General features: G+C 48.6%; 1 protein-coding gene across 1 annotated transcript in view; it reads right to left on the reverse strand.

The window, feature by feature from the left end:
- The window catches only part of LRP1B (LDL receptor related protein 1B), a 564,327-nt gene that overhangs the window by 252,673 nt on the left and 285,568 nt on the right, over positions 1 to 26,086 (reverse strand). Inside the window, exons 12-18 of the mRNA XM_038750885.1 lie at positions 22,178 to 22,358; positions 19,604 to 19,823; positions 18,381 to 18,570; positions 14,533 to 14,655; positions 13,490 to 13,630; positions 10,066 to 10,191; positions 6,751 to 6,867 (exon numbers count right to left, since the gene is read on the reverse strand). Coding sequence (XP_038606813.1) covers positions 6,751 to 6,867; positions 10,066 to 10,191; positions 13,490 to 13,630; positions 14,533 to 14,655; positions 18,381 to 18,570; positions 19,604 to 19,823; positions 22,178 to 22,358 — 1,098 coding nt within the window. The remainder of the gene's footprint in view (positions 1 to 6,750; positions 6,868 to 10,065; positions 10,192 to 13,489; positions 13,631 to 14,532; positions 14,656 to 18,380; positions 18,571 to 19,603; positions 19,824 to 22,177; positions 22,359 to 26,086) is intronic.

Below are 26,086 nucleotides of genomic sequence, written 5' to 3' on the forward strand. Positions count from 1 at the left end.
AGCCATTTAGCAGCTAAAGCCACCTTGGTTAGGATGATGGATTCGCCTGTCAAGAGTGATGGACGAGAGCCTTCAGGACCGAAAACCTGCATGAAGGATCTCACTGAGTAAAGGACAAGCCTGGTTGGCTCAATGCCACTTGCACACCGGTCCCCACCTGACAAGTTCCGCTAGGGCAACTGAGTTTCAACACTGGCAACGGAAGTCCCTTGGGGACCAGGGACGAGTCTAATTCTCCCCACGATTCTTCCCCAGTGCCCAGTTTAGTGATTTGCACGCTGTAGGAGCTCAATAAATACCACTACTGCTGCTACATTCTAGCTCAATGAAGTCCCCGTTAGCCAGATTACATCAATCGAGCAGGGCAGTGTAAAACCAGATGAGAAAATCAGTTCCTAGGCAGAGATTGCCCTACGCCGAAATTGTGAGTAAATTCCGATATTCTCCTTGAATCTGTCAAAATGGCATGAAAAATGAAGCAGGAGCGAAACAATGGAACCTCCTGCAGTCAGCTGCTGTTGCCTCTCTCAGAAAGAAGCCGAATAGTGTCTGTGTCTTCCTCTTCTTCTGCAAACTCATATAAGCAAATGCTGCTGGCAGTGATGTGCCTGGCCCTGAGAGCTGAAGAATCTCTCCCAGCCCAGCAGAAGGAAACAAAAGGTGGATTTACAGAAGGTAATTGTGAAGCACTTACTATGTGCCAAGACCATACTAAGCGCTGGGGTAGCTGCAAGGACAGGGGGCTCAGGGTCTGAGTGGGAGTAAGAAGAGGTATCTTTGCTTTCCTGGCCTCCAGGCTCTTCCACATGCCCCCGTTGCCTTTCATGTCACCTTTTTAGTGACGAAGAATATTTTGGGGACATATTTGATATTGAATCTGGATGCTGGTTTGATGTAGAACCACCCTTTTCCTCGTTTTGGACTAGAGACCCAGAAGCCCATGGGGTAAGGTCAGTTACCAACTTTCCCCTTTTGACCTCTCACAAATACAAATATTTGCCCTTTTTCTCTCTCTCCCCTTTAACTATGAGCCTCATGTGAGACCGGGGCTACATCTCATTGTCTGGTATATATCTACTCCAGCTCTCAGCACAGTGTTCAGCTTATAGTAAGCCCTTAAGAAACAACCAATATCATTAAATTATTAGACCATCGCTCTTTTTCTCGCGTTTTCTCATTTAGTGTTCGTAACGTCTTTGTGGTCTTTATCTGTAATTTATTTTGATATCTGTCTCCCCGGTTATACTGTCAGCTTCTCGAGGGGAGGAACCATGTCTACCAACCCTATTGTATTATGTATAGTGCCTAGAGTAACCAGGCAATAACCAGAGCCAAGCACACGATGCTCAGGTCTAAGCCACTCTGGCTGTCCCCGCTAACACCCGAATGAATCGATCGTGGATGGAGAGAGCTCAGCCCACTGAGCACTCAGCGAGGTCCCACCAAGCCACGCCACAAAGAGACCAAACCTCCACTCAAGCAAGAAATCCTGGTTCTAATTCTGTTTCTGAAAACACTGAATGCTTCACTTTGTTGCAGTGTACTTGGCAAAGTCGTTGCCTTCTGGCTTTTCTCTGTCCCCCAGGGCACCTTTTTTGAGTGATAATAAATACATTTCTCGATAATCCAGCTTCCAAAGGAATGTTCCTGCTGGTACATCAACAAGTGTACTCCAATTAAGGGAAACAACTCTCCCAGCCCGGGGAGCTGAACAACTTGGTCTTGCAGTAAACAGAACAGAATTAACCTTCCAACTTTTACTGCTTTGTTCACACTCTGGATGCTTCCTTGGGGGATTTTTTCCAATCTCAGGTGTTTTTCTTAGCAGTACTCAGGAAAAAAACAAACAAAAAACTCTAGTCTCTTGCACAATTTGACTTCCAAATAAAACGAGGGAATAAAAATTGGATGCAGACAGAAAATTAGGAAGATGAAAAGTTGAGCAACTTAGAAATATCAAGTTGTAAGCTCCTTGCGGGGAGGGAATGTGGCTCTCACTTCTACTGCACACTTAGCACAGTGCCGTGTTCTCATCATCATCATCATCATCAATCGTATTTATTGAGCGCTTACTGTGTGCAGAGCACTGTACTAAGCGCTTGGGAAGTACAAGTTGGCAACATATAGAGACGGTCCCTACCCAACAGTGGGCTCACAGTCTAAAAGGGGGAGACAGAGAACAAAACCAAACATACTAACAAAATAAAATAAATAGAATAGATATGTACAAGTAAAATAAATAAATAAATAAATAGAGTAATAAAATTCTCATTTTCAGTCAATACCCCATCCCCTCCAGCAGACCTGTCCCCACTCTGAAGCACATGAGGACTCACAACCAGCCCTGGAACTGTCGAATTTATCGACATCCTATTATTTAAAATTTGATTCATGCACACATATCCATTTCTTCTGCCTCCTTCCTGCAAATTATTTGAAGGTTGGCCTCTCCCACTAGATTGTAAACCTACCGAGGGCAGGAATTGGGTCTATTAATTCTACTGCACTCTCTCAAGTGCGCAGTACATTCAATCGTATGTACAGTGTGTACATGCTCAGTAAACATTGCCACTGCTGGGTGACCTTGGGCAAGGCACCAAAGTTATCTGGGCCTCAGTTTCCTCATCTAAAAAATGGGGATGAAATGCCTGCTAGCTCTCTCTTGGATTGTCAGCCCAATGTGGGACAGGGACTGTATCCAATCTGCTTATCTTGTATCTACCTAGGGCTTCGCATGGTGTTTGGCACATAGTGAGTGAGCACTTAGCAAATACCACCGTTGTTATTATTAGTAGTAATTACAATGATAATGCCCCTCACCTTTCTTCCCTAATGGGAGGCCCTTGATGACAGGGACTGTCAGCTACATCATCTGTATGCACCCAAACCCTTACTCCAGTTGCACTGTATCTCCCAAGTGGGGTACAACAGAGAAGCAGCATGGCTCCATGGAAAGAGAATGGGCTTTGGAGTCAGAGGTCATGGGTTCAAATCCTGGCTCCACCAGTTGTCAGCTGTGTGGCTTTGGGCAAGTCACTTAACTTCTCTGTGTCTCATTTACCTCATCTGTAAAATGGGGATTAATAATAATAATGATAATAATGATGGCATTTATTAAGCACTTACTATGTGCAAAGCACTGTTCTAAGCACTGGGGGGATACAAGGTGATCAGGTTGTCCCATGTGGGGCTCACAGTCTTAATCCCCATTTTACAGATAAGCTAAGTGAGGCCCAGAGCAGTGAGGTGACTTGCCCAAAGTCACACAGCTGACAAGTGGTGGAGCCGGGATTTGAACCCATGACCTGTGACTCCAAAGCCCGTGCTCTTTCCACTGAGCCACACTGCTTCTCTAATAATGATGGCATTTGTTAAGCGCTTACTATGTGCAGAGCACTGTTCTAAGCATTGGGAAGGATACAAGGAGATCAGGTTGTCCCACGTGGGGCTCACAGTCTTAATCCCCATTTTACAGATGAGGTAACAGGCACAGAGAAGTTAAGTGACTTGCCTGAAGTCACACAGCTGACAATTGGCAGAGCTGGGATTAGAACCCATGACCTCTGACTCCCAAGCCCGGGCTCTTTCCACTGAGCCATGCTGATTAAGACTGTGAACCCCTGTGGGATAATCTGATCACCTTGTAGCCTCCCCAGTGTTTAGAACAGTGCTTTGCACATAGTACATGTTTAATAAATACCATTATTATTATTATTATTACAATACTCTGCACATTGTAAATGCTCAAACAAAACCATGGATTGAAAGACTGACGCAGTGCTGGGAACTCAATCAATAAATGGTATTTATTGAGCACTTGGGAGAGTAGAACGTAACAGACACATTCCCTGCCCACAGCGAGCTTAAAGTAGAGCTTAGAGGGGGAGACAGAAATTAATATAAATAAATTGCAGATATGTGCAAAAGTGCTGAGGGGCTGAGGAGGGTGGTGAATAAAGGGAGCAAATCAGGGTGATGCAGAAGGGTGTGGGAGAAAAGGAAATGGAAGGCTTCTTGGAGGAGATGTGCCCTCAATAACGCTTTGAAGGCTTACTCAGCAGCTTCTCAGAAAATACCACTGGATGGTTGAAATGAAATGGTGTTGTTGCCTAGTGGAAAGAGCAGGGGCCTGAGAGTCAGAGGACCTCGGTTCTAATCCCAGCTGTGCCACCTGCCTGCTGTGGAACCCTGGACAAGTCACTTCTCTGGGCCTCTGTTTCCTCACCTGCAAAATGGGCATTCAGTTCAACTCCCTCCTATTTAGACTGTGAGCCCCATGTGGGCCAGGGACCATGTCCAACCCAGTTCTCTTGTAACAATGCTAGGGCTCAATACAGTGTTTGGCACAGAGTACGTGTTTTCACAACTGTCACAATTACTATTATTAAAGTTTGCTGGTGGTGTGGGAGCTCTGGTGCCTGTGCCTAGGATAGGGGTGAGCCCGGCCAGTCAGTGTAAAGGTTTTCCCTTGACATAGCCCTGTCTGGAACGAGATTTCTCCCAGATAATAATAATGGCATTTTTATTAAGCGCTTACTATGTGCAAAGCATGTTCTAAGTACTGGGGAGGTTACAAGGTGATCAGGTTGTCCCACAGGGGGCTCACAGTCTTAATCCCCATTTTACAGTTGAGGTCACTGAGGCACAGAGAAGTTAAGTGACTTGCCCAAAGTCACACAGCTGACAAGTGGCAGAGCCGGGATTTGAACCCATGACCTCTTACTCCAAAGCCTGTGCTCTTTCCACTGAGCCACGCTGCTTCCCCAGATGCCCGGAGGAGACATTAGGGAGTTCATTTATTCAATCGTATTTATTGAGCGCTTACTGTGTGCAGATCACTGTACTAAGCGCTTGGGAAGTACAAGTTGGGAGTTATTAGGGAATTCCCAGAATTCCCTCCTCATCACTTTCAGATGCCGCACCAACAGGTAGACCTTTCCTCAGGGGAGGAATGCGAAAACAACTTTGGATTTTTTCAAGATTCCGATGAAATTCTCCAAGCGTTCTCTTCATGGTGCACACACCAGTTAGCCAGCACATCCCTTGCTGCCTGTCAGCCTCTCCCGTCGGTGACCCGGCTAAGGTGCTGAGAATGCTAACCCGTCGATGAGAGGCACTCTCTCCCAGTTGTGTGCTGGCACTGGAAATGATGAGGGTGAGGCTCTGAAACGGGCCCCCGGACCCTCGCCACCCGCCTTCCACGTGAAACGCCACTCGAGCCAGAAGCGGGCCATCTTGAATCAGCAGCCGCAGCAACAGCCGCCTTTCCAGCCTTCACTCGGAGCTGGTCTCCCTGAGTTGAATCACTCGCGAGCAACTGACTCGGAGAGCTGCTTCGTGCAAACTGCATTTGCGAACAGCAGTGCCAGATTTGGTTAAGCTAACGGGAAGACAGTAGTAGTAGCGGTAGTAGCTGCTACTGCCAGGTGCAGCATTTGAGTGCCCATTTGGCATGGGGCACTTGGAAAGTAACAAATAATACTACCACACGTTCCCTGCCCACAAGGAGCTTCCCCTCCAGATCCAGAGGGGGCTGCTCACCTGGTGGGATAAGACTCGGGGAACAGTTCTATGTTCTCCCTGTCCAGTCCACCAACCCTGTCTCCTGCCCATGCTGCAGCCATCCACATTTGGGGGCCCCATGTTTTCAGCTCCTTCTCACACCAAGGCTGCTTCATCCCCTCAGTTCCCTTGGCAACAAGAAGCCAGGCACATGGCGCTCCTATCCCTCCTCGAACCTGGGAGCCAACTCCTGAAACCACGTCGAAGGAGCCGGGTCAGTCCATTACCCTGGATATACTGCCGACAAACGAGAGTGAAATAAATGGGTGCGTGACTACACATCATTCTTTATGTTTGGGTAAATTTGGAAGTGGTAATTAAATCTGTAACTTTATGTAACAATATGCTTCTACCATATGCCCTCACAAAATAGGTAAACCAGAAAGCGATTTGAAAAATAAATTCCAACCGATAAATTACGTTAAACTGACAAGGAACTGTGTCAGTCAGAAGGCAGGGAGACAGAACAGCGGATGAGTAGAACCATCTGTTCATTTTCCCTAAGCAAGCGGCGCGCAATAAGCCGTGCACTTTGCAGTTTTGGCTCTTCTCAGATACCCTCCGCAGGCCCCAAAGATACCTTTCTCCATGTACCACGGACTCAGGGCACCGACCACTGAGCAAATGAGGTGTGGACCATTTAGCTGCATCACACACGGGCACCATCACGGCTGCCTGTGTCTCTTTCTCCACTAGACCGTGAGCCCCTTGAGAGCAGGGACCGTATCTACTAACTCTGTGCTGTTCTGCCAAGTGCTTAGTACAGTGCTCTGCCCATAATAAAGGCTCAATAAATACCACTGATTGATTGATTTTCCACTCACGGTGTCTCAGTTAATCTCACAGGCTGGGCTCTCCCTGCATTTTTCCAGGAATGGGAAATTGTCTCCAACCGCTGGCTACCCAAGATGGCTTGCAGCCAAACAAGATAGCAGGTCACCTGCCTGGTCTCCCTGAATCATGCAGCGGTATGAATGCCCTAGAATAATAATAATTATGGTATTTCGTAAGTGCTTACCCTGTATCAGGCACTGTATAAGCACTGGGGTGGATACAAGCAATTCAGAAGGGAGCCTGGCACATTTCTTCCCCAACAACCTTCCTGAGGCCGAGGGGTCTCCGGTTTGGGGTGTGGAGGAGGGTGATGTCATCCTTTAGCCACATTGCCAGTTTCACCTGTGGACTTACCGCAGGATGCCATCTCATCAGAATTGTCCCCACAGTCGTCCTCCCGGTCACAAAGCCACGTCCGGGGGAGGCAGCGCCCATTCCCGCAGGAAAACTGGTCAGCCTGGCAGGTTCTCGCTGCAGTGGACAACAATAAGGGGTGGGGGCATGTGAGACATCGAAAGGCCTCAAGAGAGATGCATGAGAGAAGAAGGATTTGAGAGAAGGGAGTGAGGGAGGTGGAGAGGGGAGACACAGAGGGAGAGATGGATCAAGAGAGGGGAATAGAAGGAGAAAGAATGGGAGAGAGAAAGTGAGAGAGTAGGGGGAAGAGATAGAGAAAGTGGGGGGGGAAGAGAGGGAAGGAGAGAGGGGAAGATATGGAGAAAGGGAGAGAAGAAAAAAGGAATGCAAGTGAGAGAGAGAGAAGGAAAGAGGGAGAAATGACTGGCCCTTTCCCTTGTCTATCTTCACATACTTATTTTTATTCAATAATTTGTTTGACCAACTACTCTAGCCATAGAAATTTCCACATTTGTCTTCCCAGTCAGAGCGTAAGCTCCTCATGGAACGAGAACACATCACTTCTTTATTCTGTACTTCCCAAGCACTCAGCGCAGTGCCCTGCCCCAAGGGGTGTTCAATAAACACTACTACTATTACTACTTGTTCAAGGTGTTGGAGGCATGAAGTAGAGCGCTAAGCACTTAGTATTGCAGTCTGCACATAGTAAGGCTCAAAGAATACCACTGATTGATTAAGTCAGCCTCTCTGTAATCCCAGCGGGCCCAAAATGGAATCCATTTCTGTTTGGAAACCACAAGCTGCTTTGTCTTGTGCAGAGTTTAAATACACCCCACTTCAGTTAAAACGACTGTTAAATTAAAACCTCCGCATTGGCTCTGCATGGGTCTAGAAGTTGATCCATGAACGCATGAAGGAAAAAGTTCTTTTCTGCCTCTGTGGGAAGAGCGAGCTGATTTACATTTTCCCCAGCTTTTAATGAACAGAGATAGATTGTGTGCACACAGTTGGTTCCACACGGAGGGGAAGCCAGGCGGAGGAGGGGCCGGCTGCACCTGGAGAGGGGATTGCTGGCTACAGCGTCTGCTGGCTGGGCTGTACGCGCTGACCGCAGTGGCCTTTGCCAACTCCTCCATCTCCAGGTGCTGCTGGCTCAACCGCAGGAGTCCAGAGATAATGCTAAGATAAATCAAGATCAGGCATTGGGCCTTCGGGATTCTTCTACTTCTTGCTCGAGCCTGGCCCTCCGGCTCTGGACCTGTGGTTTGGGGTGAAGCTGCCACCAAGCCCATATGAACCCTGAGGGAGTGTCCGCAGCACCCGGCCTGAGTCCTGCTACTCTAGACTAAGACTCCTCCATCGTCCTTCGAGGCTTACTTTACCAATGTCATCTTGCCAAGCACTGAACTTTAACTGCTGTCTCTGCCTCTTTTTTTATGGTATTTGTTAAGCAACTGTTCTCTCTCCTATTTAGACTTCAAGCCCCATGTGGGACAGGGACTGTGTTCGACCTAGTAACTTGTACCTGTCCCAGCGCTAGACACATAATAAGCATTTAACAAACACCATTGTTTTGCAAGTGCTAACAACACTTACTATGTCCAGGCACTGTACTAAGATACTAATCAATCAGGTTGGATTAGCAGAGAAGCAGCATGGCTCAGTGGAAAGAGCATGGGTTTAAGAGTCAGAGGTCATGGGTTCTAATCCCAGCTCCGCCACTTATCAGTTGTGTGACCTTGGGCAAGTCAGTTAACTTCTCTGTGCCTCAGTTACCTCATCTGGAAAATGGGGATTAAGACTGTGAGCCCCATGTGGGACAACCTGATTACCTTGTGTCTCCCCCAGCACTTAGAACAGTGCTTGGCACATAGTAAGCACTTAACAAATACCAAAATTATTATTATTATTATTAGCATGTCCCCCATGGGGCTCAGTCTTAATCCCCATCTCCCAGATGAGGGAACTGAGGCACAGGGAAGTGAAGTGACTTGCTCAAGGTCACAAAGCACACAAGTGGTGGACCCAGGATTAGAATCAAGACCCTTCTGACTCCCAGGGTTGGGTTCTATTCAGTAGGCCACACTGCTTTTTTTCCTCAGCGGAACCAGGACCGTAGGCATGGCGCCGGCACCCCAGGTATCACGGGCTAGTGAATCAATCAATGGTATTCACTGTGTGCAGACCCTGTGAAGAGCACTGTTAAACAACAGGAGAAACATTTTCCATCACCCCTCCTCTTTTTCGCCAACTTCAATTCCAAAACATCTTCTATGCCCCATGGCAGGGAGTACCTTCTCAGACTTCAGATCAGATGGGATTTGGCAGCAATGGTAAGTTCAGAAAGTGGCCTTTCTTTTGCTGGGCTCAAAAGCTAATGCCCTGCAAACCTTTTCAGACATGATGAGTAGGTGCACTGGTAGAGAAGCCTCTTAGCCTAGCAGATGGAGCACAGGGCTGGGAATCAGAAGAAGGACTCTAATCCTGGCTCTACCACTTGTCTCCCGTACCCTCCCTCCGGCCTGAAACTCCCTCACCCTTCATATCCATCAGAACCGCTCTCCCCATCTTCAAAGCTCTTCTGAAATCACATTTCTTCTGTGAAGTCTTCCCAATATTAATTTCTCATCTCCCCACCATGTTTTCCCTCCCTTCTGCACTCACTTTCTACCCTAGGTACTTGTGTACCCTTCTAGACTGTGACCCGTTGTTGGGTAGGCACCATCTCTATATGTTAATATGTTTTGTTTTGTTGTCTGTCTCCCCCTTCTAGACTACGAGCCCGCTGTTGGGTAGGGACCGTCTCTATACGTTGCCAACTTGTACTTCCCAAGCGCTTAGGACAGTGCTCTGCACACAGTAAGCGCTCAATAAATACGACTGAATGAATGAATAAATACCATTGAATGAATGAATGGTGTACAGATTTTAAATCTCGACTGCTTCCACTTACTTGTAATTTCTTTAAGTTTCTATCTCTGCTACTAGATAGAATGCTCCTATAGGGCAGGAATCATGTCTATTAATTCTATTTTCTCTCCCAAGTGCTTAGTACCTCTACACAGTTAGCACTCAATAAATACCCCTGATTGGCAGACTGCCTATCCACCTCTTTGGGGAACCACAGTCAAGTTCCAGGATTGATGGAGATACCATTTGTGCTGTAGGCCTCAGGGACACCTAGCCGGGCCCGTCTGACCCTGAAATCACCAGGCCCGAGGCCTGAAGGAGCCAATCAGAGGTCAAATCCAGGGTGCTCCTGGAAAATGAGTTTGGATGAAGTCCCTTCCCTGCAGCCCGAGGAGGTTTTACCTGCACAGGTCTGATTGGATTCATCTTCGTTCCTGCCACAGTCATCAGCCCCGTCACAAAGCCATCTCTTGGGGATACAGCGATTATTCTGGCACTTAAACTGATCGTCGGGACAGCTGTGATTGACTAGGGAAGAAACAGATGATTGTCTCCCGATCCTATAATCTGCTGGAATCTACTAAACACACGAACCTGGTTATCTGAATGGCATTCACAGATGAACAGTCACAATGGATTTCCCCTATAATGATATCGATAGCAGAATTCCCAGGGGAATGGACACTTTTAATGCAAATAGAAACTTCCCTATCATGGCTAACCCATTTCTCCATTAGAGAAGACACTGGACTACTTCAAAAATACCTGGGTTTTGAAAGTGGCATCTCAGTCGAGGCTGTGGCTGTTAGACTGTGGCTCTGAAGATCTAGACAACTTCGACAGTTCAAATGTCTAAAAGGTTACACTTGCACAGCATTGATTATGCTTGTTCAGGTGGAGTGTGGAGATTTTTCCAGAATGTCGAGAACTCGTCATTTATGATCAGAACTGAATTGTAAATGTGGGCTAATGTAGAATTTGAGTAGAGAAATGGAGACTAATGAATTATCTCAAAAAGCCAAGCAACTAATATTTTAGAAACTAATCATTTCCCAGGGAGAGATTAAAGTTTCACACTCTGAAAACAATTGGGGGTCTTCTTAATGGCACCCGCCCCCCACCCCCACCCCCCGTGCTTAATGTAAGGAGGCACCGCAGACTGAATCTGGGCAGGATGCTCATGTCCTTGTATAAAGCACAATGCTAAAACCCTTCTGAGTTAGTTGTCCTTAGCCTCCCTATGCTGGGAATGTAAAACTAATGGCCTCGTCATTCTTCCATCCCGGTGCAACACAAATGTAGGTTTTTCCTGTTTCATTTCCAGAAAGTCCTCTTTGTTTAGCTAGAAAGAACCTTCAGAGGGTTGGGTTGCACATCATTAAATTTGAATGTGGGGGGCGGGGGACCGCAAGGCCGCATGCCATTATCCTTGAATCCTCTCTCTCATTCAACCCATATGTCCAGTCTTTCACTAAATCCTGTTGGTTCAACCTTCCCAACATCACTAAAATCCTCCCTTTAGTCGCGATCTAAACTGCTACCCCATTAATCCAAGCACTTATCCTATCCTGCCTTGATTACTGGATCAGCCTCCTTGCTGAACTCCCTGCCTCCTGTCTCTCCTCACCCCAGTCCATACTTCACTCTGCTGCCCGAATCATTTCTCTACAAAAAGCATTCAGTCCGTATTTCCCCACTTCTCAAGAACCCCCAGTTGTTGTTCATCCACCTCTACATCAAACAGAAACTCCTTACCATCAGCTTTAAAGCACTCAGTCACCTTGCCCCCTCCTACCTCACCTCACTACTCTCCCCCTACAACCCAGATGGCACATTTTGCTCCTCTAACACCAAGCTACTTGTTCTATTTCAATCTCCTCTATCTTGTCCATGTACTGCCTCTGGCCGGGAACACCCTCCTTCTTCATATGTGACAGACAATTACTCTCGCCCTCTTCAAAGACTTATTGAAGGCACATCTCCTCCACGAGGCCTTCCCTAAGCCCTCTTTTCCTTTCCTTATACTCCCTTTTGTGCCACCCTAACTTACTCCCTTTATTTAGCCTCCCTCCCAGTCCCTCAGTTCTTTTGTACATATCTATAGTTTGTTTATAACAATTTCTGTCTGCCCCACTAGATGGTGAGCTCTTTCTGGGCAGGGAATGTGTCCGTTATATTGTTATATCGTACTCTCTCAAGAACTTAATACAGTGCTCTGCACATGGTAAGCGCTCAATAAATGTGATTAATTGATTGTCCCAGGTCTCTTTGTCTTTAGTTGGAAGACCCAATCAGCTGATGTGCTCTCAGCCAGGTCCCCAAAGGAGTGGGTGTGGTACACTTGGGGGAAGCCTGCTAGTGACCCTTTGACCTTGGCTCCCAACCCTCCATGGGCAATACGATGGTCACACAAATCGAGTTCACAGGCTGGCCAATTGGAACCACAGAGGTGAGCGGATTTAAAATCAGCTGGGGAGGAGACAGATGGCCAACAGAAAATAGACACCCATCCTCTGGCCCTGCAGTTATTTCTCCCTGCCTGAGTCTAGTCCAGGCCTTGCCCTGGTTGAGGTGAGCTCTCTGGCCCCTGGAAACAGTGAGCTCCTAGGTCAGTGATGGGACTCAGTGGAGTGGCAGGGGAGGCTGAAGAGGGGTGAGGCAGAACTTCCACAGCCCTTGACTCCTGCAAAGGGCCAAACTCTGGGCCACAAGAGCACTGAATACACTTTGGCCCACAGTTTAAATAGCAGTTCTGAAAGATTCATCTTAACTGGGCTTGATTACTTGGAAAATGTGTGAGCTGAAATTGAGGGGGAGGAGTGAGGAAAGGGAATTTTATGCATGCAGACTAACCCTCTGAAAGCTTTAGTTTCTTTTAAAACCACAGTCAAACTTGAACGTTCAATTAGATTCTCCCGGGAGGGTTGAACCTTCGAGTCTAATTAATCTCTCCATTGAAAACGTTTCTAATTGCATGTCCAGGTAATTTACCTTGCTCGGATGGAACAGGTGATGATTTTAACCCCCCCAATTCAGTTCTTCTGGAGGACTTTTCTTCTATGTTGCTGAGGGATGCTACCACCCCGCACCATCCTCAGGCACAGAAGAAGCCTGGTTTGAGCCACTCATGAGAGGTGAGAATGAGTCAGAGGGATACGGCGGATCCCACTCCATGCCTGGGGCACCCCCATGGTGGTGATAGCCAGACTTCTGGCCTCGCTCACCCCAGCATTCTGATCAGAGTGCGAGTTTCACATCAGGCCTGAGAATAGCCAAAGGGGCGGGTTTCCCCCTTGGCCCAGCCCCCACCAAGTATCCCTGCCCGCGCTGGCCCCCAGTTCATGATGTGGAGTTGGTGCCTTCCCGGGCCAATGTCCAGGTTCGGTTTTCCGGCAGCCTTCCATGCGTGGCAGCATCTCCTGGAACTTGGGGCCAAGGGGACCCAGGGGGATTGGTGATCACCTGAGCCAGCAGGCCTGCTCTGGGGCTTCCAATGGGTAGATCTGGGCTACTGGGTGACTGATCAAAGGGCCCCTTGGCTGTGCCTCTGCAGGATTGGCGGTCCTGATAGTAGACATGGTAGAGGGGGGGACTTTCGTAGCAGGATGACCCAAGGGAAAGGCCTGTTTACCCCTCTGCCCCCTCCACAGCCAGGAGGAGGTCTCTAGAGGTCCTCAGGCAGGAGGGCATCAGTTCTCCCCGTTGACTCAGAAAGGGCCGCCCTGCATATCATTCCTGGGTCTAGTGGGAATCACAAGCCTTTTCCAGCCACTCCAATAGCAGGGGGAGGTGGATACCAGGGGTGGGTGCTTCCAGGAGAACTTACAGCAAGCCACAGCATCCTCATCGCTGCCATCCAGACAGTCGTCATCTCCGTCACAACGCCACCGGTCCCGGATGCAGCGTCGGTTTCTGCAGCGGAACTCCGTGGGCTGACACGTCTCGGGAAGGGCCTCGCCAGGGGGAACTGCAGCAGACCCATAATCAATAAATCAATCGATAACATTTATTGAGCACTTACTATGTGCAGAGCACTGTACTAATCGCTTGAGAGAGTCCAATACAACAGAATTAGCAGACACTCTCCTGCCCATAACAAGCCTCCAGCCTAGAAGGAGAGACAGACATTAATACGAAGAAATGATTTATAATGCAGAATTGAAGATCTCTACAGAAGCGCTGTGAGTTTGGGGGTTGGAAGAATATCAGTTGTCCAAGAGACATTAGAGAGAAGCTAATCAGGTTGGACACAGTCCCTGTCCCACATGGGGCTCACAGCCTTAATTCCCATTTTACAGATGAGGGAACTGAGGCGCAATGAAGTGAAGTGATCTGACCAGGGTCATACAGCAGACATTTGGTGGATCTGGGATTAGAACCCACTTCCTCTGTCTCCCCAGGCCTTGCTTTCCACTAGACCATGCTGCTTCTGTACCTAGTACTTCTGAACCTAATGTTCCTGATGCTATTCTATAATAATGATGATGGTATTTGTTATGTGTTTACTATATGCCAAGCACTGTTCTCAGATCTATCATATTAGCCCCTCCCTTCTTTGGCAGGCCCTATTAGGCAATAATCTGGGAAGTATGGGGTGGTCCCACCCTGAGGATGCCCTCTCCCCAGTGAGTGGATTGGGTCCAAAGATGCCAGGCCACGGACACAGGGCCCATCGCCACCCCTCATGTCTCAGAAGGGAGCCAGCCGGGCTGTCTTTAAATTTACCGCTCTCTGCACTCCTCCCACTCCCGGCTTCTTCGGCCCCCTCAGCCCATCATGAGAACCCTCATCTCAGGGCCGGCCACCACCCCACTGGGTCCAGCACATCCAGCCACCCGGGGAGAGAGTGGATTTGGTGAGGAAACTCACAGGTGCAGGTTGTACCGTTCTCGTCCAGAAGCTGATTGTCGGCACAAGCACAAACTCTGCCCGCAGGTGTGGCCAGACATAGGGTGCCGCATCCCCCGTTGCTGAGTCGACAGGCATTGTCTCCTGCAGCGGGGGAGAAGCAGCTTGAAACTGTCCATCTGTGCCTTCCCCCCACAACACAGCCCCTAGCATCCAGCAGTCACCGAAAGCCACCAGGCCCTGAGGGGGAGAAAAATGTCAGCCCCTGGTAAAGGAGCACAGGTGAAACTACAGGGCTCTCCTTTCTGCTGCCTCCCACCAGATCTAAATCAATAACTTGGGATTATACCTCTCAACTCACAGGACTCCTAAAAATAAAGTGCATTTAATTATTTAAAGCCACACACAGAAAAATATAAAAGAGGTCCTGAATTATACTGGCAGTTACAGTCCAAATGCAAAAAGTGTAACTGAAGTGACAGGATAGGTTATTATATCGCCAGCCTCGGGGACTGGATGTGTTATGGAGAGAATAATAAGAGTGGGGAAAAACACAGACCTTAAAATTGTGCCCTGAACAATAAATATTTAACTCCAGCACACGGATTAGTAGGGCTTTGTCGGTAGATTGGGAAGAGGAGTCCAATCTCAATGACTTCATCCTTTCACTAGTCTCCAAACTTAATGGAAATCATCCTGGGCACCAAACGCCAACAATTAGTATGCTCCATAAGTGCCGAATTCCGGATAAGCGTTGAGTGTCCCTTTCTGAACCCTGGGGTGATTACACTTGGTTCAGTCTCCTTCTGCCTCATTAAAAAAAAAGTGGAGTTGGATGGGAAGTCTCCCAACAACAGCCCTGGTTTTTATGCGGTCCCAGATTCCAGTCCCCAGCCCCTGAGGTCTACTTCCTAGGTGGCTGAACACCATGAAAAAAAATTCATCGTCTCTTCAATCTATCCAACAGCATTTTGCTTCTGGCCAATTAGAACGAATTCCCAGAAAGAGAGAGACAAATGATGAGGGATCTAATTGCAGGCGGTGGGGTTGGGAAATTCGGAGAACTTGGCCTTCAGGGAATCAGTCCATATGGAGAAGGCCTGTTCTACATTCAATCTCCAATTCCATGGATGTGCTTTAAGCACTAAATCTGAGGTTACCCAGGAATTTCCAAGTCCTTGGAGCACATTACAGTCCTGGAAGTCTATTTCTTACACTTCTCAGGTGAATTCTGTGGATTGGAATAGATAAATTATTTTGGGTCCAGTCATCATCTAACAGAGAGCATCTAAAATAATTGGAAATTTTGCATCTATCCTTGTTTAGTAGGCGGAAGATCCCAAAATTTATTACTCGAAAGTATAAAATCCTTCATTCAATGCACAATTGCACTCCCTTCTTTCATTCTTTCATTTACAAGTTAGAATGTAAGATGCAAAGTGGCATACACCACACACAACAAATAATAGTTGGGTTATGGGTATCTGATGGCTACGCAGCTGCAGTGGGCTCTAGATCCATGTATAATGATAATTACTCCTCACTCTCCAACCATGAAAAACAATAAATTAGTTGAAGATGTTTTCAACTTTCTGCCGGGTGGCATCAAGTGTGACCCGAGGTCCAACTGCCTGTATATCATGGACAATCCCAAATAACTCAACCTTACCAGGTTATTAGTAATTTAGCTCCTCTGCTAAATGTAGACTTTGCAGTTTCTCATATGGGAAAACAGAAAAGAAAAAGGAAAAGAAATTCCTCCAATGTCTCATGGTCCAGTGGTGTGAATGTGTGACTGGGATTGGGGGACCTGGGTTTCCATTTCTTGGTGACTAGGAGAAATCTATCAATCAGTGTGATATTTGTTGAGTGCTTACTAAGCAATGTACCAAGAGTTTGGGACAATACAATGAAACAGAGGGGCCAGAATCACAAATCCACATGCTTGATCTTTCTTTCCAGCCTTTTTTTGTCTCACAGGTAGTCATCCCTCGATCTGCCTATTGACTAAGATGCCTCTCCCTACTGAAGAGAATGGATAGGACAGAATAACTGTGTGTGTGTGTGTGTGTGTGTGTGTGTGTGTGTGTGTGTGTGTGTGTGTGTGTGTGTGTGTGTGAGAGAGAGAGAGAGAGAGAGAGAGAGAGAGAGAGAGAGAGAGAGAGAGAGAAATGAAAATAACACTGTCCAACGGCTGATACGAGCAGCTGTATTTGAAAATCCAAGATCCTATTTCCAGGCATATTTTCCCCATCTAGCGCTACTGTGGAGAATCGGTAGATGGTCACTTGATCAATGGAGACCCAATTGCATCTGTTGTGGTGGTACAGCAGAAAACATTTAACTGGTCAGATGCACCAGACCACAAGATGTGGTTAGGACACGGTGGTGGAATCAGGGCACATTTTTCTGCCCATGTGGGCTCATTCGGCTACAGCTCACCATGGTGTTGGGAGGCCCAGCCCTGTGCCTGTCCCTGCAATCAGATATGGGGTGAGCATGGTGATGTGAAGTTTTGTTACAGCAGGGTTTGGGGGAATGCTGCCCTTGCATTATAAGAGAACTATGTGGCATTCCTAAGAGTGATTGCAACCCCATCCTCTGGCTTACAGGCTTCCTATGGTCAGGGAACCTGCTCATGGCTTCTCCTACACTTCGTACTATACATAGTACAATGCTACTCAGTTGACACGACGAATATCTCTGATAGGAAGAGCAGTGCTAAGTTCTGGGGTGGAAACAAGCCCAGACTCAGTCTGGGGACCACAGTCAATGTCATTCACATTTTAAAGTTCCGTCACTAAGGCCCAGAAATAACAATAATAATTAATCATAATTATGGTATTTGCTAAGCCCTTTCTATGCGCAAGGCACTGTACTAAGTACTGGGGTAGATACAAGCAAATCAGTTTGGACAAAGTCCCTGTCCCACGTGGGGCTCACTGTCTCAATCCCCATTTGACAGATGAGGTAACTGAGGCCCAGAGAAGTGAAGTGACTTGCACAAGGTCACACAGCAGATAAATGGTGGAGCCGGGATGAGATCGCATGACCTTCTGATTCCCAGGCCCAGGCTCTATCTCTTGGTCACACAGTGACAGATCTAGGACGCCAACCCAGATTCCACCTGCTCCCAATTTTGTGTTTTTTTCCACTAGATCACACTGTTTCCCTTAACAAATGCTCCGCTGTCCCTCCAAGTCACCCTCCCAGTTCTGGTTCGGGTAGCTAGGAAGGGGAAGTGGCTGGTAAACAGCAGGCCCCCAGTTATCAAGTAACAACGGGTTTCAGGGACAGCTGAAAACCATTTTTTCCCCCTCTCTTAACAGTGATAGTTAATAATAATAATAATAATAATAATAATAATAATAATGGGATTTGTTAAGCACTTGCTATGTGCAAAGCACTGTTCTAAGTGCTGGGGAGGTTACAAGGTGATCAGGTTGACCCACGGGGGGCTCACAGTTTTTTAATCCCCATTACACAGATGAGGTAACTGAGGCACAGAGAAGTTAAGTGACTTGCCCAAAGTCACTCAGCTGACAATTGGTGGAGCTGGGATTTGAACCCATGCCAGGTACTGTACTAAGCGCTGGGGTAGATATAAAGTAATCAGGTTTGAAAAAGTCCATATCCCACATGGGGCTCACAGTCTCCATCTCCATTTTACAGATGAGGGAACTGAGGAACAGAGAAGTTAAGTGACTTGCCCAAGGTCACCAGCAAACAAATGGCCCAGGCCTATGCTTTATCCACTAGACCACACTGGTTCTTTGACCCCTATGTTTCTATCGGGAGGACAGATGGAGCCTTAGGGGAGACTAGGTGGCCCTGTGTGTTGAGAGATAGCCTGAGTGGGGATGGTCTACCTTGCTGCTTGCGAGGGTCATAGATCTGGAGTCCGAACAAAGGCGGTCTCTCCCTCCTGAGCAGGGCCACGGTCCCCATGGTCACGTCCAGCTGGAAGATGGAGCCGTTCATGTAGTCGGTCCAGAACACGAGGTCCCCGTGGTGGGCCAGCCCGAAGGGGTGGTTCAGCTCCTTCCCGCTGTACATGACCTGCAGGGGTGCACAGAGCCTGGGCGTTTGGGGGAGGACACTGGTGGTGCGCATTGGCATGGGCCAGAGGGGGCTATCGAAATTAGTGATCCTCCAGACTGTCCCCTGGACTATCACAGATGGGGTGGACACTGGAGAGGACCTGGGGGTGGAGCCTGAGGGGAGCCCGGTGAGAGCTGAGTGATAATAATAAATGTGGTACGTGTTAAGAACTTACTGTGTGCCAGACACTGATCTAAGTGTGGGGTCTACACAACCGACTTAGCTTGGACACAGTCCCTGTTCCACAGGAGACTCACAAGCTTACCCTCTTGCACCCTAGCAGGCACCAGGGCAAACATGATGGGAGGGGAGCCAGGAGAGCCCGGCCTCCTCTGCCATCAACTGTGGGTCCAAAATCCAGCCCCACAGCTGCTCCTGCCATGGGAGGATGGATAGAGGCCAGATCAGGTGGACGACGTGGAGGAGACAATGCGAGGCCTGATCGGAAACTCAGGGAGGCAGCTTCCTGCTGATTCTGGCTTCCCTGCTGCTGCTCACGGGTTCAGGACAGGCTGGCTCCAGCCCCTAGGGTCAGGTCAACCCGGGCCGGGCCAGAACATCCTGGGTCACCAGGGCAGCCCACACTGGATTGGGTCAGGCTGGACCAGGCATACTCCCACAGAGGGCTATGCCAGCCGGGTGGCTCTTGGTGTTCATCTGAGAGAGATAAAAATTGACCGCAAACATCATCTTCTCCACAGTCCCTGTCCCACGTGGGGCTCACAGACTCGACCCCCATTTTACAGATAAGGTAACAGAGGCCCAGAGAAGTGACTTGTTCAGGGTCACACAGCAGACAGGTGGTGGAGTTGGGATTAGAACCCAAGACCTTCTGACTCCTGCTCTATCCACTAGGCCATGAGACCAGCACTGTGGACAGGTGAGGAGAGGGGGGAACGCTGAAGGAGGCGCAGGGCCAGAGGTTAGGGCAGAGGCTGGAGAATGAGATGGGGAAGAGGCCAGGACAGAGGCTGAGGTCTCGCTCTCTTACCTTCCGGTTGGTGCCATCGAGGAAGATTCTCTCGATGTGGTCATAGTAGGCATCACACCAATAGAGCACCCCGGTGTGTCCATCCAGGGTCAGGCCATTGGGCCACAGCATCCTGGACGTCACAAAGATTTGCCGTTCTGAGCCGTCCATCCAGGCCCTCTCTATCCGGCCCACGCTGTCGTCGATCTCATCCTCCTCCCAGTCTGTCCAGTACATCCAGCTGTGGCGGGAACGGGACCAAAAAGCCTGGTTACCTGCCTGGCTCGGCCACCCGTCTGCACAGGAAATCCGCTAGACCATATGGTTCTTGAACTGTAGGGATCATTTCTCTCATTCCCTTGCAATGTTTCTACAGCATTCAGTGCAGCGTTCTGTATACAGGTCTCCAGTACAGCACGCTGTACTCAATAGGCGGCCAGTACAGCACTCTGCATTCATTAAGCACAAAGGATGACACTGCACTCTGTCAGCACCCAGTATAGTGTTCTAATAGAAATAATAACAATAATTATGGTATTTTGTGCCAGGCACTGTACTAAGCGCTGGGGTGGATACAAGCCAGTCTAGTTGGACACAGTCCTGGTCCCACAGAGGGCTCACAGTTTCAATTCCTATTTTACAGATGAGAGAACTGAGGCACAGAGAAGTGAAGTGACTTGCTTGTGGCCACACAGCAGACAAACGGTGTAGCTGGGATTAGAACCCACGACCTTCTGATTCCCGGTCCCATGCTCTATCCACTATGCCATGCTGCTTCCCATGGTGTAGTGTTCGGCACACAGTAGGCTCCAGGTACAGTGCTTACACACATCAGGTGTCCAGTAGAGCACTCTGGATGTAATCAGCACCTAATACAGTGCTCTTCACAAAGCAGCTGCCCAGTACAGTGCTCTGCCCACAGCAGATGCTCAGTCAATACTTCTGAAACTGGCACTGATACCCAGTGATTATGTGTTTAAAAAGATGACTGACAAAAATCCAGGGCATCGTTAATGACCTATATCTGACTTCAATTAATTTCAGGTGATTGTTTTTAAGGGCAGGTGATTGGTTTGGCTTGATTCTCCAAAGCAGAGTCCCCACAGTTTTCTTGTCCAAGCTCATTCATTTTACCGATGGAAATGATCTGAATTTTCCTGCCACTGAAACTGATCCCCCGACCCTCCCAGGACAACCTCCCTGCACACAGACCATACAACAGCACAAGAAGTATGACCTCCCTGTGGGCAGGGAATATAACTGTTTATTGTTACATTGTACTCTCCCAAGTGCTGAGTACAGGGCTTTGCACACAGTAAGCACTCAATGAGTACGATTGAATGAATGATCCTGGGACTTGGGGCTACATTTCTACCTCAGTTGAATGGCGGCCCCTCTAAAAACTTATGGTCTGAGGGTCAAGAACCCCAGAAGGCCTGGAGCCTGGCAAATCTGTCTTTAAATCAGAGGTGCAGAGACAGGCACAGGCTGGAAGAGAGATACAGAGGCAGCGAGTTGAATCGCCTCAGTTTCTGGCACCCTGGTTCAGTCGTCTTGAGTTCCGGAATTCCCGTCTCTCCAGCCCCACAAAGCTCCTGTCAGGACAGGCCTGAGGCCAAGTCCATGAGCACTGCCTGGCCCAGAGGGTCAGAGCAGCAGGACTTTCCCCGGGCACCCTCCTAACCAACACAAATTCCTCCTAGAAATGGGACCGTGCCTGGCAGGTGGCATACGGCAAGCCAGCTGGGGAAATACATCTCTGCTCACTTGAGTAAATACTGCTCATTAAGCCTTTGACAGACCTAAAGGAAAAATTGATCGAGTTTACCCATAGATGAAATTTAAACTTTTAAGCGGGGTTTGGTTTTGTTCGAATTATTTCAGAGCCGCTAGGGTGCTTAGAGTGCACGCATTTCGGTCTTTGCCAGGAGGGAGTTTACAGTTACATTGTCAATAAGGCCTTGTGTCATTCATTCATTCATTCAATCGTATTTATTGATCGCTTACTGTGTCCAGGTCTTCCAGCTGCCACTGCCGTATCTATACGGGTCAGGATTTCACTCCTGCCACTGCCACATCCACATGGGTTAGGGCTTCACTCCTGCTGTCTTCTTACGACCCAGATCTTGTTTCCTCGCCCACCCTGCTGACCCAGCAAGCCTGCCCCAAGGACCAGGGAGGGGTTGCAGGTCAGACAAAAGAAACAGTGTGGCCTAGTGGATAAAGCACGGGCCTGGGAGCCAGAATTACCTGGGTTCTAATCCCGGCTCTGCCTTATGTCTGCTGAATGACCTTGGGCAAGTCACTTCACTGGGCCTCAGTTACCTCATCTGTAAAATGGGGAGAATGAGCCCCATATGAGACAGAGACTGTGTCCAACTTGATTAACCTGTATCTACTCCAGCAGTTAGGACAGGGCTTGGAACATAGTAAGCGCTTAGAAAGTATCCTAATTATTATAATTATTAAGAGTCACCAGTGAGCTGGTCCCAAGGGCATAGAACGTGACTTCCCTGACAGAGTAGGGAAAGGGGATACCACCCTGCCCTGACAGTGGGAAGCAGTTAAGCAGAAGCGGGGGTGACCCCTCCTTACCCGTTGACCGGATCAACCACGATGGCCCTCGGATGGGACATCTCCCCCTCCAGCAGCGTCTTCCGACTCTGTGACGCTTTCTCCAGCCGGGCCACGCTGATGGTTTTGCGGTGGCCGTCGTTTGTCCAGTACAGGTTGTTGCCAATCCAGTCCACAGCGATGCCCTCCACGTTCTCCAGATCTACAACACAAGAAGAGAATGGCTGTTGTCAGGGTGGACCCCTGAACGCTGGGCTTTCAGGGGAGGGCGGGTTTTAGAGGGGCTGGATCATTAAGCTGGAATGGAAAGAGGGGCTTGGTTAGTTGTGTTTTTTTTTAAATGGTGTTTGTTAAGCACTTACTATGTGCCAGACACTGTACTAAGCACCAGGGTAGATATAACAAAATCAAGATGGACACAGTGTCTGCCCCACAAAGGGCACATAGTTTCAATCCTCATTTTACATATGAGGTAACCGAGGCACACAGAAATAAAGTGAGTTGCCCTACGTAACACAGCAGGCAAGCTGTGGAGCTAGGATTAAAACCCAAGTCCTCTGATTCCCAGGCCCAAGTCTATCCATTAGGCCGCACTGCATCTTACAGAATAAAGTTTTCCTGTTCTGCTCAGAGGGCTGCCTCTCACCCCCAGACCGACACTAGGGTTGACAGAAAAACTGCTGCCCACTTAGGTGACAGTTCCCCAGGGGCAATGGTGCCTCCCCGGGCCTATGATGGACAGTGCCCACGATCCTCAGCTTTGGGGTAACGGAGACCTGCAGTTGATCCCAGTGACAGTGAGTGAGGGAGTGTGGATGGCTCCATGCAACTCACCACCATTTCCGGGAAAAAAAATTCAACACAAACTCATGCCCTAAAACAGAAGTCTTCTGCAAGAAAATGGCCCAGGATTTAGCATCCCTCAAAGAATATGGACCAATTTTTTCAGGGCTGTTCACTGCACATGGGACAGAACTCAAAAATCTTGGAAACATAGGCCTCCTTTCCACTGTACAAATCTCTCCAGTTTGCTGCTACACATTACAATGAGATTGTCAGTTTTTACCGCTTCATCGTGAAGCCTGGGATAATACGAGGACATCCAAATTTCTCGAACAAATATCGGCCGCGGAGAATAGTAATATTTATTGAGTGCCCACAGGGTACCACAGACTGTGCTAAGCCCTTAGGAGAGTACAAAACAAGCAAATGACACATTCCCTGACCCAAGGGGCATCCACTCTAATGTAGGTGACAGACATCAAGGTATTTACAAATAATCAACTGTCTATGCTTATTACTGTATTTGTAAATACTTTGATCATTTGTGAACTGTTCAGGAATGGGAAGTTTGTTTTATCAACTCCCCAGTTGTCTATCTCAACTAATGCCAGGCATCTCTGGGAGAGCGACACAGCAGTGATGTAATAGATAGCCTCACTATCATCAGTACCAAGGACTGAACTGAGGGTGAGGGTGGGGATGCCAATGGGGGGAGTGGTGATGAAGGCCCATGGAGATGATAGTGGTGAAGGAGTAATAGTGACAGTGAATGTGGTGACCATGATGGTGACAGCGGTGATAATGAGAAAGGTGATAGCTTTGGGATGGTGGCAGCGTTGGCCATAGTGGTGATGAGGCGAGAGTGACGAGGAAGTCACTGGTCAAAGTGGTGATGGGGGAGATGGTACAGGGGTGACAACCAAGTTGAATGGCCGTGGTGGTGATGACTGTGATTATGGGGATGGTGGTGAGGGGAGTGATGATGATGATGGCTCCATGAAAATCTTGCTCCCCAGGTTGACCACATGTGGCCCTCCCTCCTCAAATCCACCAATCTAACACACTTTCCCCCTTCAAAGCCCTACTGAAAGCTCACCTCCTCTAGGAGGTCTTCCCAGACTAAGCCCCCTTTTCCTCTGCTCTCCCTCTCCATTGCCCCCCACCCTCCCACTGCTCTACCCCCCTCCCCACCCCACAGCACTTGTATGTATTTATGTACATATTTATTATTCTATTTATTTTATTAGTGATGTGTACATATCCATAATTCTATTTATTTATAGAATTTTACTTGTTTGGATGTCTGTCTCCCCGCTTCTAGACTGTGAGCCCGTTGTGGTCAGGGATTGTCTCTATTTGTTGCTGAATTGTACTTTCCAAGCCCTTAGGACAGTGCTCTGCATACAGTAAGCGCTCAATAAGTACGAATGAATGAATGAATTCTCCCGCACCAGATTAAAGTGGGCAAGGAGTTCCCAGGGGCTGTTCACTCACACATGGAGAGGGGAAGGGACTCTTGATTTTGTGCTTTCAGATTAGCAAACCTCATCTTGGCTTTTTCACTGAATTTTGGGTGTATTTCATCAGGGCTGAATGACCGTATCTCTCCTGTCCTGATTGGTGGGGGAATGCTATTAGGAACTATTGGACCTCACAGAGGGCAGCTTCAATATCTCCACCTTCACACTGGTTTCATGTTTTCGAAGAAGATCGAAGGTTCAGCCAGTTAGGCGTTCTCCAGCCAGCAGAGTGCCCTGCTGCCCTCTCCGGCCAACAGTTGGGGCGGGCCACGAGGATCGGCCCAGTTCCCCTGAAACACAGGCCTCACATGTTGGCAAAAGCCCACGTTGAGGAAAACCTGCACTGAATTACTTGCTGTACCAATATGATGTAGGCGTCTCCACATCATGCCCACACATGCAGTCTGTCATTTGTTTTTATTAAGTCCTTACTGTGTGCAGAGCACTGAACTGAGCACTTGGAAGAGTGTCGACAATGAGCTTACAGTCTAGAAGGACTTTACAGGTACACATACGTGTGCACCAGACACATATAATGAGCAGTGTGCATGCACACACTATGATCACATATGCACAGAGCCCTGGCATGAACACATACAGTAGGCACATGCATACAACATGCACCCATCCATATGTAACAAGCCATGTCCATACACCTGCACATGGCACGCACATGCATCCTACACTCATGGCATGTACAGACCCCACACTCATTTCTCCCAACGTTATGTCACACTGTACCCCAACAGGCCCACGTTGCCTGTTGGGCTCCCTACTGTCGACGAACGCCGGGGCCAAATGGGGTCTTTCCTGGTTGGCACCCTGTTCGCATGACCCCCCACCCCCACCCCCTCCCCGAGACTGGCTTGCGTCCAAGGCACAAGCCCTGAGGACAAGTTCTAGGATCTGACACGGGCCAGCTATTCCAAGGCACTCCGGGACTGAGACGAGTCAAAACAGGGGTGGGCACACAGGGGGTTCTATGTTGGCCTCTGTTGCCATGCCCACACCCCTGTGTGATGGTGTCTCCAAGACAATGGAGTCAGAGCCTCCGAAGGTGTGATGCCTCTTGGCCTGTCAGAGGAAATGCCCCGTGGGATGGACTCTAAGCCTCCCTGGGGCCCCTTTCTGGTCTCCTCGGTCTGCCTCTCTGCCCCATGGATAATAGTAATGATAATGATGGCATTTGCTAAGTGCTTACTATATGCCAGGCACTAAGTATGGGGGTGGATACAAACAAATTGAGTTGGACCCAGTCCCTGTCCCATGTGGTGCTCACAGTTTCAATCCCCATTTTACAGATGGGTAACGGAGCCCCAGAGAAATGAAATGACCTTTCTAAGGTTACACAGCAGGCAAGTGGTGGAGCTGGGATTAGAACTCATGATCTTCTTTCTTCCAGGCCCGGGTTCTATCCACGATGCCATGCTGTGAACGTGGCCCGTGCCCATCTCCTGTTCACAAAGCCCTGCGTGCATCTCTGCTCGGGCTGTGGCGGCACTGTGGATTGGCATCTGGGTTGGAGGGTTGGCAACCAAACCATCCTCTGAAGCTCCTGGAGGGCAGGGATCGTAACCACCATTTCCACTGCTTGCTCCCAAACCACCAATAATAATTATGGTATTCG

Source organism: Tachyglossus aculeatus, chromosome 9 (assembly GCF_015852505.1).
Source record: "Tachyglossus aculeatus isolate mTacAcu1 chromosome 9, mTacAcu1.pri, whole genome shotgun sequence".
Taxonomy (NCBI): Eukaryota; Metazoa; Chordata; class Mammalia; order Monotremata; family Tachyglossidae; genus Tachyglossus; species Tachyglossus aculeatus.